This window comes from Salmo trutta, chromosome 6, assembly GCF_901001165.1.
Source record: "Salmo trutta chromosome 6, fSalTru1.1, whole genome shotgun sequence".
NCBI classification, from domain to species: domain Eukaryota; kingdom Metazoa; phylum Chordata; class Actinopteri; order Salmoniformes; family Salmonidae; genus Salmo; species Salmo trutta.
The window spans coordinates 27,950,998-27,966,738 of record NC_042962.1 but is presented as its reverse complement, the minus strand read 5'-3'; the positions used below and the strand labels follow the sequence as shown (position 1 = coordinate 27,966,738).

At 41.3% G+C, this 15,741-nt stretch overlaps 1 protein-coding gene across 1 annotated transcript; it reads right to left on the bottom strand.

Annotated features, from left to right (window-relative positions):
• Positions 1-3,776: 3,776 nt before the first annotated feature.
• Positions 3,777-11,922, bottom strand: LOC115195212 (transmembrane protein 236). Its single transcript, XM_029754996.1, has 4 exons — positions 11,504-11,922; positions 11,113-11,185; positions 8,856-8,979; positions 3,777-5,121 (listed from the first exon to the last, which is right to left on the bottom strand). The coding sequence occupies exons 1-4, from the start codon at positions 11,773-11,775 to the stop codon at positions 4,406-4,408; spliced, it is 1,185 nt and encodes a 394-aa protein (XP_029610856.1). The 5' UTR covers positions 11,776-11,922; the 3' UTR covers positions 3,777-4,405.
• Between the last annotated feature and the right edge of the window lie 3,819 nt (positions 11,923-15,741).

Here is a 15,741-nt window from a genome sequence, read left to right as displayed (position 1 = left end):
ACAAGAAATTTGTGGAGTGGTTGAAAAATTAGTTTTAATGACTCCAACCTAAGTGTATGTACATTTCCAACATCATCTGTATATATAAATGCCTGGAATATTTCAATTTTAGAGAATCTCTTATACAATGGGTTAAAGTTATGTATAGTAACCCTAGGTGTAAAATAGTAAATAATGGCTACTTCTCAGATTGTATTAAACTGTCAAGAGGAGTAAAACAAGGTTGTCCACTGTAGACATATCTATTTATTATGACCATCAAAATGTTATCAATTGAAATGAGATCCAACAATAATATCAAGGGGCTAGAAAACCAGGGCTCAAAAACAAAGGTGTTCTTGTACGCCGATGATTCATGTTTTCTTTTAAATCCACAATTTGGATCTCACAGAGGATCTAAACTCTCTGGATTACAACCAAATTATGATAAGAGTATTATATGACATATTGGATCACAAAAAAAAGTACTTTCACATTTTACATACCAATAACATAATCTGACAGTGAAGGGGACATACTCTGTATTCATATCCCAAAATAAATAAATGATCTCACTACAAAACACTTGAATAGAAAGTTAGCAAAAATAGATAAGATGTTGTTACCATGGAAAGGAAAATACCTGTCTATTTGTGGAAAAATCACCCTGATTAACTCTTTAGTCATATCCCAGTTTACCTATTTGCTTATTGTCTTCCCTATACCTAGCGACTTGTTTTTTAAATTATATGAGCGAAACGTATTCCATTTTATTTGGAACTACATGCCAGACAGAATTACACAGGCCTATTTATATAATTAATATGAATTCAGAGGGCAGAAATGATTACATATTAAAGCATTAGACCTCTCACTAAAGGCTTCAGTCATACAAAAGTTATACTTAAATCCAAACCTGTTGTCTATCAGATTAGTAAGAATGTCTTACCCCATGGTCAAAAAATATTATGGTTAAACTCAAATATACTAATTGATAAAAAAAAACAGTTATATTAAAAAATCTATATTAAAAAAAAATCTGTATAATCTTTGTAAATTATATCATAAATAGGACTGGTGGAGTTATGTCACACTTGCGGCTAACAAAAATATATGGGAATGTCTGCTCGACCCAAACTATTTGCAGCATTACCGCAGAAATGGAAGAGGCAAGTGGAAAGGGAGAAAGTGAGGAACTTGTCTGTCGGCCCTGCATTAAAGACCAAAATTGGTTAAAGAAAGTTGTGATAAATAAAAAAGTATACCAGTTTAATTTAAGGACCAAAAAATTGTCAACTGTGCCATATAAATTACAAAATAGTTGGGAAGAGATTTTTTATGTTCCGATTCCATGGCACATGGATAATGAACTGATACACAAAACTGCACTGGATTCAAAATTGTGTCATCGGCAAACTTAATGATGGTGTTGGAGTCGTGCCTGGCCATGCAGTCATGAGTGAACAGGGAGTACAGGAGGGGACTGTGCCTAATAACCTTAGTGTTCTTGGGCACAGGGACTATGGTGGTCTCCTTGAAACATGTTGGTATTCCAGACTCAGACAGGGACAGGTTGAAAATGTCAGTGAAGACACTTGCCAGTTGGTTTGCGCATGCTCAGAGTATATGTCCTGGTAATACGTCTGGCACTGTGGCCTTGTGAATGTTAACCTGTTTAAAGGTCTTACTCACATCAGCTACGGAGAATGTGATCACACAGTCATCCAGAACAGCTGATGCTCTCATACATGCGTCAGTGTTGCTTGCCTTAAAGCGAGTATAGAAGTAATTTAGTTTGTCTGGTAGGCTTGTGTCACTGGGCAGCTCACAGCTGTGCTTCCCTTTGTAGTCTGTAATAGTTTGCAAGCCCTGCCACATCCGACGAGCGTCAGAGCCGGTGTAGTACAATTCAATCTTAGTCCTGTATTGATGCTTTGCCTGTTTGATGGTTCATCGGAGGGCATAGCGGGATTTCTTATAAGTTTCCGGGTTAGAGTCCCGCTCCTTGAAAGCAGCAGCTCTACACTTTAGCTCTACCATCACATATCACAGTCATAGCAAGTAAAAAGTTTCTGTAACCGTTACTGAGAATGCTGTTGCTGTTCAGGCTGGCTACTTGCAAATGTATTTTAGTATTTTAAAGTTTAGTTTATATTGATAGAATGATATTTATTGTATTTTGTAGTTCAATTTTGTAATTGTGTTTAGTCATTTTTGCCCATCCCTGACCATGGGTGAGGGAAGGGTAAAAGTGATGTTTTACTTTGATGTCAAGTCAGCTCATATTGTTGCTACCTTAGCTGTTGTGCTAGTTAACATGCTACTGAACAGTGACACTAGCATATTGACATGCATATTATTGATATTAGCTCAAATACAGAAATGTATTCACCAAAAAATACATGCTTAGGCAAATCCTAAGTGCTAGCCACTAACTAACTAGCTCGCTAGCCAGTCAGTGCTGCTGACAGATAGAAACTGATCTAGCAACAAAATGTTTTTCACTCTATTCCATAACACATGATATTGCTAAGCAGGCATCAATTATTTAACAAAATGTTTATTAGGATGATAGACACTCACCAAACAACTTTGGTAGGTAGCTACATTGGTTGGTTTACATTTTCTAACCAATTTTTCTTCACCCCCTGACTAGTCGTCAATGGTTACTGGCTTGGAACTCATGTGTTCACCAGAAACGGCTTCTGGTAAACTGTTTGCCACTAGTGGCAATACATATTGTCACCACAGATTCAAATAGAATCTTGAGAGAATTGTTTGCCAGAAAAAGTTCACAAGTGGCAATAAATATTATTGTCGTAGATTCACCACTAGAGGCAAACATTTGCAAACTTCTGGCAACATTTTGTGGCACAATATTAAGTTTGCAGCAAATTTGCCATAAACTTGCGGGAAGTTTGCCGCAATAAATGATATACTGTTCATGACACAGGAGGTGACAGTTGGTCATGAAGATGTGTGTGTTTTCAGAGGACAATAATGCGCTGTGTGTCATATAAAGGAACATTTTCATCAGACAGGACATTTGAAAGATACAGTAGGAGGCAGTTTGCTTCAAAAGTGTTTGGTGTGCATTTTATCACACTGCCCCCATCATACTCACTGTATGCCGAAAAAAGGGCCTTGAGGTAGATGATACGTGACGAGAGCAGACAAAAGAAATGCGTAAACAATTCCCAGAAGCTTGTATTTTTGGAATTGAAGTGATTTAGTGGCCAACTGTTTTGGGAAATTACACTGTAAAGATGTCAGATCAGCCAAGTGAATAAGGCCACCGTAGCCCCAAATGAAATAACTTTTGCTGACTTAGTGGCAGGGAAGGGAGAAGGATGGGGAGGGATGGGGGGGAGAAATGGGCAGGCTCTTCTCCTCCACCACACAGACTGCTGATGCTGTGGATTGGTGGGACAATAACCATTCAGGAGGAATTGTGAGGGCACCGCGCGGATGGAAGGTTCTCCAGAAAAGAGGGGACAGAAGAAGGGAGGATATCCTGCTTCCTGCCAGGGGAAGTGAGGGGAGGCCAGAGTGTGCAGATCCATTGTGGAAAGCCCAACATGGAGCCCTGTTACCCTGCACCATCATAGGCTGAACGAGGCTGGGGAGGGCCTGAAAAAAACACAATCATACACCGTCATGTACTAACATACAGAGAAATACATTAACAAAATGTAAACACACATGTAAATGCAGTCATACACAGTCCATGCTCATGTGGAATCATATCATAAAACAGATTTCTTTCCCTATTTTTCTTTATTATTTTTTACCCCCAAATATATGTTTCATTTGTACAAACTCACGCTTTGTTTTTGTGGATAATATCATAACCTAGCAAGGAAAATAAATCTGGGATGTATAACGACATTGATGTATATTCTTACACATTCACTGCACTTAGTAATAGAATAGAAAAATCATATATTCTCTGTTATAAAATCTGTAAGAAGTGACATGACAGGTTTTTTACATTCTCAAAGTGCCATAGTTCAGGTTGGGGACAAGGGGAATCGGAGGGTAAAAAACCCCACTTGGAACAAGGAGGAAATAAGATAACACTAAGACAACACATAGTCCTCTGACAGTTAATGTCCTCCCTCCCCTTTACGGGAACACATTGCCGAAGAGTTCCCTTTTAACTTGCAAAAAGCACCACAATGTAGTCCTGTCCCTCCTTTAATCAGAATCATCATTATGAAATGGATCAATCTGTCTTTGCTGTGGTGCAATCACATCAAACAGTAATCCTCTCCAATTCTTCTCATGTTCTCCATAACATCCTATTGTCATCGCTGTGTGAGCCCGTTCTTGTTTTTGTCTTCCTTTGGTTTGGTGACTCCTTTGTCTTTGTCATAAAGTCCATCATAGTCCATAGTTTTTTCTCATCCGTGGCCGGCAGCTCAGATCAGAACATTCTCTCTGTGTTGAAGACCTTCAGCTTGGTCATGAAGTTGAAGTAGATGAACGCCAAACAAACGAGCAAGTTCTTCATCAGGTAGAGGAGTGGCGTTACAAAGCCGAAGAAGGCAATGAGGCCGATACGCACAAACAGGAAAGGCAGATCCTGCAGGGCCACGCCTAGCAACGACAGCAGGGGACTGTGGGGCATGACCACCAGCCGCAGGCACGACAGGTAGCTGAAGATGTAGATAGGGAACACCCAGCCCGAGTAGTAGACCGCCGGGTGCCCTGCCACCCTCACCATCTCCACCGTGTCCATCCAGAATAGAAAGCTGTCCACAAACACTTCGGCTCGGGCATCGCTGGCACACAAGAAGCGCAACGGGCCTGTGTAGGCATATGGTGAGACGCCGTGGTCTGCGGACATGCTGGCCGAGCGTGCAGAGCATGCCGAGCGCGAGCTCAGGCCTGACATGCTGAACTGTCTGCCTTGTATCTGGTTAACTGGCATCCCCTGGAGTGTCCAATTGGCCTCTGGTTGAAACCCCGCCCCGTTCTGGTCCTGCCCATTTGGATTACCAGGTTGCCCTGGTTGTGTAGGTTGCCCGGGCACAGCTGGCGTTACGGATGCCGCAGGGTTTTCTGGGTTTACCGGTGTCACTGGGGTTATGTTCGTGAGGACAGTGGAAGGGATCTCAGCATCTCGGGCCAATTCGTTAGCTGGACGGAAAGACAACAGCACATGGGTATGTTAGCCATGATAGAACAACCCAGATCAGAACATCTCATTATGGCACAGACCCATGGAGCAGACCACGTCATTTCAACGTGGACAACTGGGTAATATTTGGTTGAGACGTTGATTGATAAGATTAGAACCTACATTCACTCCCTCAAAAAAAACGCCAAAAGTTTGTTGAATTCCAAATGTGTTATCACTATGCTTTCAACCGTCTAAAAGCACAGCCAAATTTTTATGGAAAAACCGTGTCTGATTTTTGGTTTAGTTGTCACTGAAAAGTTTTATCACTGCTCTTTCAACCATTTAAAAGCACAACAATGTTCAAATGGGAATACGTCAGATATTTGGTTTATTTATAAAAAAATGTTCATGTGTTATCACTGCGCTTCATCTTATCGCACAACCAAATGACCTGGATTGCAGTTGAGATTTCTTTAAAAGTACGTACAATCCACTCATTTGAACTGGTGTCCACATACTTTTGTATATACTGTATAGTGTATGTTCTGTTTGCATAGATCCATCTGTGCCACTGACTTAGACTGGATTTAATGCCAATTTGTCTATAAATTAATCATTTATATGTTGGATCTCAACCAAAAATCTTAAAGAATGTCACGCCCTGATCTGTTTCACCTGTCCTTGTGATTGTCTCAACCCCCTCCAGATGTCGCTTATTTTCCCCAGTGTATTTATCCGTGTGTTTCCTGTCTCTCTGTGCCAGTTCGTCTTGTCTGTTTCGAGTCAACCAGCGTGTTTTCCCCTGTGCTTTTGCTATTCCCTCTTTTGCTAGTCCTCCTGGTTTTTACCCTTGCCTGTTTTCTGGACTCTGTCCCGCCTGCCTGACCAGTCTGCCTGCCCTGACCTCGAGCCTGCCTGCCACTCTGTACCTCCTGGACTCTGATCTGGTTTTGACCTTTTGCCTGTCCACGACCATTCTCTTGCCTACCCCTTTTTGGAACTAATAAATATCAAACACTCTAACCATCTGCCTCCCGGGTCTGCATCTGGGTCTGAGCCCTTATAAAGAAAGAATACGACTAAACAGCACTAAATCAAATCAAACTTTAAATGCACTTTAAATCATTTTCTATTTGATTTAGTCCTATTCTTTCACTTCATTTGTTTGAGATGGAGATGTGAATCCAACATATTAATAACTCACTTGTAGATTACATTTGAAGTCAACCAAAGCTCGAAACTCTATATTTAGTTGAATCCTGGGTTGAATTGAAACAATACCTGTTCGATATAGGCCTAAACAGTATAACTAATGATATACAGTATGATAAAGTATGGTTTCATTTAATTTCATGTCATTATACTTACTCTTTGAAATTAATTTCAATAGCAACAGTGAATCTACAAACATTTTAAGTGGAGGATTCTCAATAATCATTCTCACGGTAGCACATTGGTAGTTGCCAGTGTCAAATAGCTAAGCTGGGCTTGGTTGAAACCCTGGATGGGAGACCAAAGGGTAGCTATAGATCAATTCTCCAGTTGGAGATGCTGCCAAGCCTATTGCTTTTTTTCTGATAGTGGACATAACAATGAAGATCTGACGTTGTTTCTAAAGGTACAAATTCAATGTTATTGTATCATACAAGATTTGTCTATGTTGAAAATTGGTTAGCATTACATAATCCTGATGTTGAAATTTCAACTTCAAAAAAGTTAGACTTTTTGCAAATCCAATGTACTTTAAAACATAGATTCCACATCACAAAACATTGGCAAATGACATTAAAACAACGTTGATTTAACCAGAGTCCAACAAAGTAGAACACAGGACAAGACATGGATTTTCTCTCTGGGCTATATAGGCACTATATTTGACCAACAGCTTTTCTGATCAGTGGAAAAGGACAAACGTTTTGGATCTGGATCATTTCTTCAAATAAAGGGATTCCAAGAAAATGACAGCCGCCCTTAGAACAACATCATGGTTTTTTCCAATTCAGCACTATTACGAATAATCCGTTCGTGGGTCATACATAGAATTTCCTGTTCATTTCCTGAGAAAGAGAACATATCCCCTGATAGTGTGAGTATTGTTGTCGTCATGAAATTACACTACTGTAGGTCCCGCTGCATGTGACAAGAGGTTGTGCTCAGTGAGTTGGCAGTGGATCATGTAATGTTCGGTTGAGTACACGCAACAGTAGCTCAGCCTGGCCTCAGATCCATACAAAGCATACTACACGTATTTTTGTACACCTACCAGACGTATGATATGTACTAATAGTCTAGTAGCTTTAGACAGAAACGAAAGTAGGGAGGTTGGTTGGGAGGGTGGACGAGCGTCTAGCAATCCAAAGGTTGTGTGTTCCACTCACGTCAGGAACAACTGTAGCTTTTAGCTAATCCTTCCCCTAACCCTTTTCCTAAACTTAACCTAGTTCTCCTAACCTTTTACATAGATTATCCTAACCTTTGTCATTAGTCCTCCTAACCACCAATGTAAATTCTCCCTGTAATTCTCATTTTTTGTTACAACGCAACAAGCAACATGGTCTCAACGAAAGACGCATAATACTATGTCATCCAATTCATATGCTATTGTACAACCGAGCAAGAAGTATTATACTATACATCCTCTAATTTGGATGATATTGTAAGACCGCTATTCTATTCACAAAGTAAATTAATATACACTATATATACAAAAGTATATGGACACCCCTTCAAATTAGTGGATTGGGCTATTTCAGCCACACACGGTTCTGATAGGTGTATAAAATCGAGCAAACAGCCATGCAATCTCCATAGACAAACATTGACAGTAGAATGGCCTTACTGAAGCGCTCAGTGACTTTCAACGTCGCACCGTCATACAACAAGTCAGTTTGTCAAATGTCTGCCTTGCTAGAGATGCCGCGGTCAACTTTAAGTGCTGTTATTGTGAAGTGGAAATGTCTAGGAGCAAAAACAACTCAGCCGTGAAGTGGTAGGCCACACAAGCTCACAAAACGGGACCACCAAATGCTGAAGCACTTAACTCGTATAAAAGCATCTTTCCTCAGTTGCAACACTCAATACCAAGTTCAAAACTGCCTCTGGGCCTCCCGAGTGGCTCAGCAGTCTAAGGCACTGCATCGCAGTGCTAGTTGTGCCACTAGAGATTCTGGGTTCGAGTCCAGGCTCTGTCCAAGCTGGCCGCGACTGGGAGACCCATGAGGAGGCCCACAATTGGCCCAGTGTCATCTGGATTAGGGAAGGGTTTGGCTGGCAGAGATGTCCTTGTCCCATCGCGCACTAGCAGAAAAGGTTTCTCGAGATCGGTGTGGAAGAACTTGAGCGGCCTGCACAGAGCCCTGATCTCAAACCCATCAAACATATTTGGAATGAATTGGAACGCAGAGATAGGCCTAATCGCCCAACATCAGTGCCGGACCTCACTAATCCTCTTGTGGCTGAATGGAAGCAAGTCCCCGCAGCAGTTTTCCAACATCTAGTGGAAAGTCTTCCCAGAAGAGTGGAGGCTGTTATATCAGCAAAAGGAGGACTAACTCCATATTAATGCAGATGATTTTGGAATGAGATGTTCAACGAGCAGGTGTTCAGATAATTTTGGTCATGTAGTGTATCTTTCTAAATGGAGGGAACTCATTTACATACCAAATCCAACGAATTGCCCTTAGACCAGGTTGAGTAGCTAGCCAATGTTCAATTAAACGTGTGTGTTTAACGCAGAGCTTTGTATTCTCACCGTGTCCAGTGAGTCGACTGTGGCGGATCCTCTCCACAATATCGATGCAGATGAGAGAGAAGAGCACCAACGACACGGGGAGCTCTGCAAACGTATCCTGTCTTATACTGTTATTGATCTGCACCTGAGAGAAAACAATGATCAAAACCAATCAGTGATTCAAATCAGACTACAATGCTAGCCCCGATTGTGATCTAATGAAACCCTCATGTGCCAGTCAGGTACCAGCTTGACTTCCCCTTCAAACCTTCTCCAAACACGACATACAACCCTATGAGTGCTATACACTGAGTGTACAAAACATTAGGAACACCTGCTCTTTCCAGGACATAGACTGACCAGGTGAAAGCTATGATCTCTTATTGATGTCACCTGTTAAATCTACTTCAGTCAGTGTAGATGAAGGGGCGGATACAGGTTAAAGAACGATTTTTGAGCCTTGAGACGATTGAGGCATGGATTGCGTATGTGTGCCATTCAGACGGTGAATGAGCAAGGCAAAACATTTAAGTGCCTTTGAAGGGGGTATGGTAGTAGGTGCCAGGCGCACTGGTTTGAGTATGTCAAGAACTGCAATGCTGCTGGGTTTTTCACGTTCAACAGTTTCCCGTGTGTATCAACAACAGTCAACCACCCAAAGGACATCCAGCCAACTTCCCTCAATTGTGGGAAGCATTGGAGTCAACATGGGCCAGCATCCCTGTGGGATGCTTTCAACACCTTGTAGGCCCATGCCCCGATGAATTGAGGCTGTTCTGAGGAGGGAAAAGGGTGTGCAACTTAATATTAGGAAGGTGTTCCTAATGTTTTGTACACTCAGTGTATACCCTCTGTGACACTTGGTTAGTGGGCTAATCACTTAGCTCTGGTATGTTCTCTACAGGACACAGAACAAAAGAGACTGGGCTGAATTTATGGCTTCTCTTATGTAAAATAGAGTAGATAAACCAAGGACCTGAGTCACCCATGGACCTTTAGGAACCTCTAAAAAGTGCTTCATAGACAGCTAATAGGAGGTGGGCACATCACAGACAGGAAGTCGGAAAGTGCCAGACAGACAGCCAATGTGACCAGGGTGGCTGGGACAGGAAGAGGAACTCAGCTGCTTATCAGTTGCTCCTTGGTCATAGGTCTGTAGATTGCTCCCCTGAGAACCCAACTGTTCCTTTGCTCTCATTACCTTTACCCCCTCCACTCTCATAAGACCCCCGCTATGAAACTGCACTTTAAGGAACTTTCATAATGCTGTGGTGGTGCCATAATGGTAGAATAGGTAGACTATAGTCGGCATTCTGCGTAGTAGGGTTTGATGTGCATGGAACCATCTAGACAAGGGATGGGCAACTTGATGGGGGTGGGGGCCACAAAAAAACAGAACTCATCATGAGGGGCCGCAGTGGCTTGTCGGTCTGCCCAGTGGCTCGTGGGCCCCCCTGCGAGCAAAACATTTTAACGGCACCCCTTAAAAAGTTAATTTCCTGCAATTATGCACATTTTGTCATGGGGCAGAGAGAAAATGTTGCCGTTTTAAAGCAAGTTTGCTGCAATTCTATACATTTTGCCATGGCGTGAAAAGAAGATTTTGCAATTTTATAACTAATTTCATGCAATTCTACACATTTTGCCATAAGGTGGAGGCAAATGTTTGCCAATTTTAATATGATAACTGATGATCAATGGGCCCCATCCCAGTCGCTAATTCAACCATGCTTTCTAAAAGTTTAAATAGCTAGCCACTAGACTAATTTACCAATAAATAAATAAAAATAGCTGACATGGCCTAATTGAGTGACTGCTGATGCACAACCAAATTTCGAAATTGCACGTTGTGTATTCTATTATTCTAACTGGTCCGCGGGCCTACAAAATGGGGGGTGGGGGGGCTGCCAGTTACCCATCCCTGATCTAGACATACAGTCGAATGACATAGAAGTGGAGTAGTACAATCCAGACATTGACGTCTACTTGTTTTCATCGTTCCTCGATGATTTAGACCTGGTACATCAGGTGAGTGGACTCTCGGGCTGCTCAATGGCATTAATCTATTAATCAACTACTGGGGGAGGAGGAACTGAAAACTAGCAGTACTGCAGACCTCAAGGCCTGGAAGTGAATACCTCTGACTTAGAATGTCTCTCTGAAAGTGTCCCTCTCATTTCAGAGAGGTAACCAACAGGTCGAGTGTCAATGGTCAAACATAGACACACTGAGATGAGAATAAACAAATGATGCATACTACTGGGGTCACATGGTTTACCTCTGAGCTGGCGATGAGAAAGGCAAAGCAGGGTAATGTGGAAAGGATCAAATAGACCAGGGCCACCGGCCTCCTGAGAGAGAGACAGAGAGAAAAGGAGATAGATATAGGAGGGATAGTTTGAGTTATAGGCTAGAGGTTTTCAAAAAGGAAAATATCGATGCATTTGGAAATGGATACTGCCAAACCAATTGCAGGCACGTCGAGAATCGGACACAGCACAGCTACCGGTCAGGTTCACGCCACAAAGACCAGACAGCCATTACTACACCCCAAGGCTTTGTTCCAGAAAACACTGTGCTGTTATATCACAGCTACAGCTTCTAGCTCCTAGCTTAGACAGCGGATTCCCAACTAGGCCACAGACCAGACAGGCCAGACAGACACTCACCACTTCTTCCTCCCGACAAGAAACTTCTTATTCGTGAATACCATGTACTTCATGGGCACCCAGACCAGCAAAGCAGCAGAAGTGACATAGGCGATGGAGGAGGCCACGGTGAGCCAGTAGGCGGTGCTTGCGTCGCCGGGCGGCTGCGCCACGCTCTTGACCCGCGCTACAATGAGGGCGAACCTCTGCATGACGATGAAGAGCGGCACGCACAGGCCTGCGAACTGCAGCACCTCGCACAGGGCGAACTTCAGCGTCCTCCCCGAGGCCATGCTGTGGCAGCCCCTGTGCTGGGGGCACTGAAAAAAAAGAGGGAGGGAGGGAGAGAGGGGGCTGTTGTCGCAGTGAAGCGACCCCTGTCCCTCTGAGGGCTGGTTAGGCCTCGGCCCGCTGCATTGTCTACGTCCACTAGCATTTTCCACACGCTACAACCCCGGCTCACTGCTCTGCCGTTTGCTTACACTGCACTAGGCATTGTGTACCTATATCGGCGCCAGCGGGTCGGTGTGACGCGGCTGCCCCTCTAACCTCTTTATGGAGGTTACAAACAAATTGTCTCTCTCTCTCTGGCCCTTCAAGGATATTATTTTTCAGAAAGAGGCTGAAGCCTTGGAAGAGATGTGAAACCAAAAGGAAAAGATCTATGGAGCAGAATCATATGGAATAATATAAGGGTAACACCATACATGTCCAGTCCCATGTTAAATTAGCAGAGAGAAAGAGAGCTCTTCATGCTTTGGCTGTCCTGTGCTTTGCATGTTCATTCTGCCATGACTACACATTCCCATCTTGTGGTACTCTGCAACACTCTGCCAGCAGTGTGACACAACACAGTGTTGGACTGCAACCAAAAGCCATAAAACATCAATCTCAAGAAGCGTGTTCTCTGATACTGTAAAAGAGATGTAGAGATGATGTATCCCCTTCCAGGCCAGACCGAAGTGAGTGTAGGGGAGACAGGAAGAGAACAAGCACAAGGGAAGGAGGGAGGAGTAGAGAGCGGGGAAGAAGAGAGAGGTGAAAGAGAGGAAAAGAGAGGGAGAGAGTAAACTTTGAAGACAAGCTCAATCAAGTGTTACTGAAGAGAAATGGAATTACGTTAGTATTGAATTATTTGATCTTCTTTGTACTGACATGTATGTGATCAGTTACACAGTACATACACACAAAAAGTAGGTCACATGGAGGAGAGGCGTTGTGCCGTGAGGTGTTGCTTTATTTGTTTTTTGAAATCAGGTTTTCTGTTCACTTACGCAATATAAGATGGGAGTTCCATGCACTCATTTGTTCTGGACCTGGGGACTGTGAATGCAGATTAGTAAATTACAAATAAAATCATAATAAAGAGTAACTATCTGACTGATATACAAGAAGCTATGAGAAAGATAATCCGACGGGCACTATGTAGTCATGAACCTAACCATGCAAATTTACCTACAATAATGAGATGTATTTATGCGCACTGACTCCCTGCCTCCAGGGTCCTCCCCCACATACAGTCTGCTCTGGGCAGACGTTGAGATTACCGTCTAACACAAACATCGTGCTTGGATCAAATGGCAAATATGACTAGGCTCCCAATTGCATTTACAAGCATCAGGTTACTCTCCAGTGACCCTTTACTGGTGGTGAGGTATTCGCTAGTTGTGTGACGACACACTACTCAGAATAATAAGCATGCCACAACATTCCTCCTGCCAATTCAGTACAGCTAAAATACAAATACACTGTATAAATCAATAGTTAATAACCTCTCTGGTTGTATTCTGCTGAGCGTACATGCTGGCGATCAATTTCTGATGTTAATGAGTCGTTCCACCAATTCGGTGCCTTTTGGGAAGTGTACTTGGTCCCTAAAAAAATTGATTTCACCTCATTTTAACATTCTGTCATAAAGAACACATGTTCAACTCCATAAAAAACATATTTTCCCACCTCAAGAGGGTAGCCCTTTCTTGCAATCAAATTACCTAGTGGCCTCATGGGTAGAATATTATAAATATTTTTGATAATTGTATAATTAATAAACATTATTTATTTAAAAAACTATGAAAATCTTGTGTTTCTATGTCAAACAGTGTTGTTATATTTCAGTCTGTGATGTATATAAAGTGTAATATTGGGATGCAAACTTTTTTCAACTATACATAATATCTGACATGGTACAGGTGTCTTCTTTTATAAAGCCCATAACCGTGTGTGAGGTTTATACTTTTTGTTTCAAAGTTTTATTTGTTTAAGACTACCAAGAAACTCTCTGTATGACCCTGATTTAGCCTGCAGTAAATGTTGAATAAAAACATGCAGTTTGGATTAAGATATAATGATTTAGATATAATGGAGGCTTTAAGTGAGAGGTTTAATGCCTTAATATTCATTAGTTTTTACCCTCCAAACTCATGTTCGCTATATAAATAAGCCTGTTTAACATTGTCTGGTTTGCTATTTCAAATCAAACAAAATATTATTTTCTCACATGACTTTAAAAAAGATTCTCATGGAGAGAGCCATTAACAGATACGTAAACTGCGATATCACTAGGGAATAAATCAGAGTAATTTTTCCGTAGATGGACAGGTAGATTTTTGAAGATTTTCCATCCCTGTCCACAGTTTCAAGATCCTATTTATTTTGCTAAGTTTACTATGAAAGTTAATAGTTTCAAGAGTGTTAGTCTTTTCCGGGATGTGTACACCAAGCACATCAACTTCCCCATCCACCCATTTAATCAGGAGACCACATGGCAATTTAAAGTTTGAATCTTTTGCATACCCAATCTGTAATATATAGTACACTTATCATAGTTGGGTTTTAGTCCAGAGAAACTGAAAAAATTATCCAGGTCCTCAATAAGGCCCTTCAAGGTTGAATATTTAGGACTCGAGAAACTTGAATCATCGGAGTATATTGATACTTTTGTCTCTTAACCATTCATTTTTATTCCCTCAATGTTATCATTGGATCTGATTTTTACCTGTAACACTTTAATGGCCATAATAAATAGGTATGGTGACAGAGGGCAACCTTGTTTTACACCTCTAAGTAACTGTTATTATTATTATTACTGTTATTATGTTACATAAAGTAATAGGGTTGACTGTAACAGGGTTGACGATTTCATCTGCAATCAGCTATTAATCCCCTTGTGACAGGGGGAAAGGAAGCTTGTTGTGTGCAACTGGGAGTGACAATTGAATGCAATTGTTCAATTTCAATTGTTAAAACATTTCTAGCCTGTCTATCTTTTGGTAACAGGGTTGACACGGTAGGTTTCCCACCACAAAATACCGGAACATTTCTGAAACAAGTAGACCCAGCTCACCTGCTTTTACACTATGATTTGACTATTAGATGTTCAATGTTTCTTTTGGAGAATTTCTTTTTTTTAAGGAATAGTTTCACCCAAAAAATTAGAGTTCAGTTCACGTAACAGGGTTGACCTTAAAATTAGGGACAATCATAAATTAATCACTAATCAGATTAACCAAATAACAATCTTCAGAAATGACTTTGTCAAAGCAACAAAATAACTAGGGCTTTTCAATGATGGGGAAAACGTTGGGTTAAGTGGGTTAAAATCTTCCTCGAAATCACAGAGGGTGCACTGAGAGACCTGTCAAAATGTACAATTTTGGCACTTTAGCAAGTATTTATTCATACATAAAATATGATTTATTCAATTCTCCATGTGGTCTACATAAAATGGCATTTAATTTAAGGATCCACCCCTTTTTCTTTTCAATTTTTGCCTAAAATAACATACCCAAATCTAACTGCCTGTAACTCAGGACCTGAAGCAAGGATATGCATATTCTTGATACCATTTGAAAGGAAACACTTTGACGTTTGTGGAAATGTGAAATGAATGTTGGAGAATATAACACATTAGATCATCTTTGAAACACAAGAGAAAGGTGATAATGTATTATTCCAGCCCAGTTGCAATTTAGATTTTGGCCACTAGATGGCAGCAGTGTATGTGAAAGTTTTAGACTGATCCAATGAACCATTGTATTTCTGTTCAAAATGTTGTATCAAGACTGCCCAAATGTACCTAATTTGTTTATTAATAACTTTTCAAGTTCATAAATGTGCACCCTTCTTTCACTGTAATAACTACTGTAAATTGGACAGTTAGTGCAGTTAGATTAACAAGAATTTAAGCTTTCTGCCATTATCAGATATGTCTATGTCCTGGGAAATGCTCTTGTTACTTACAACCTCATGCTAATCGCATT

What these genes read in the sequence shown, in the direction of transcription:
- LOC115195212 (XM_029754996.1), bottom strand. Translation starts at nt 11,775, where the DNA reads ATGGCCTCGGGGAGGACGCTGAAGTTCGCCCTGTGCGAGGTGCTGCAG. An exon ending in CTTGTCGGGAGGAAGAAGTG is followed by an intron (nt 11,186 to 11,503) that starts GTGAGTGTCTGT and finishes TCTCTCTCTCAG; the next exon opens with GAGGCCGGTGGCCCTGGTCT. An exon ending in TTCTCATCGCCAGCTCAGAG is followed by an intron (nt 8,980 to 11,112) that starts GTAAACCATGTG and finishes GTTTTCTCTCAG; the next exon opens with GTGCAGATCAATAACAGTAT.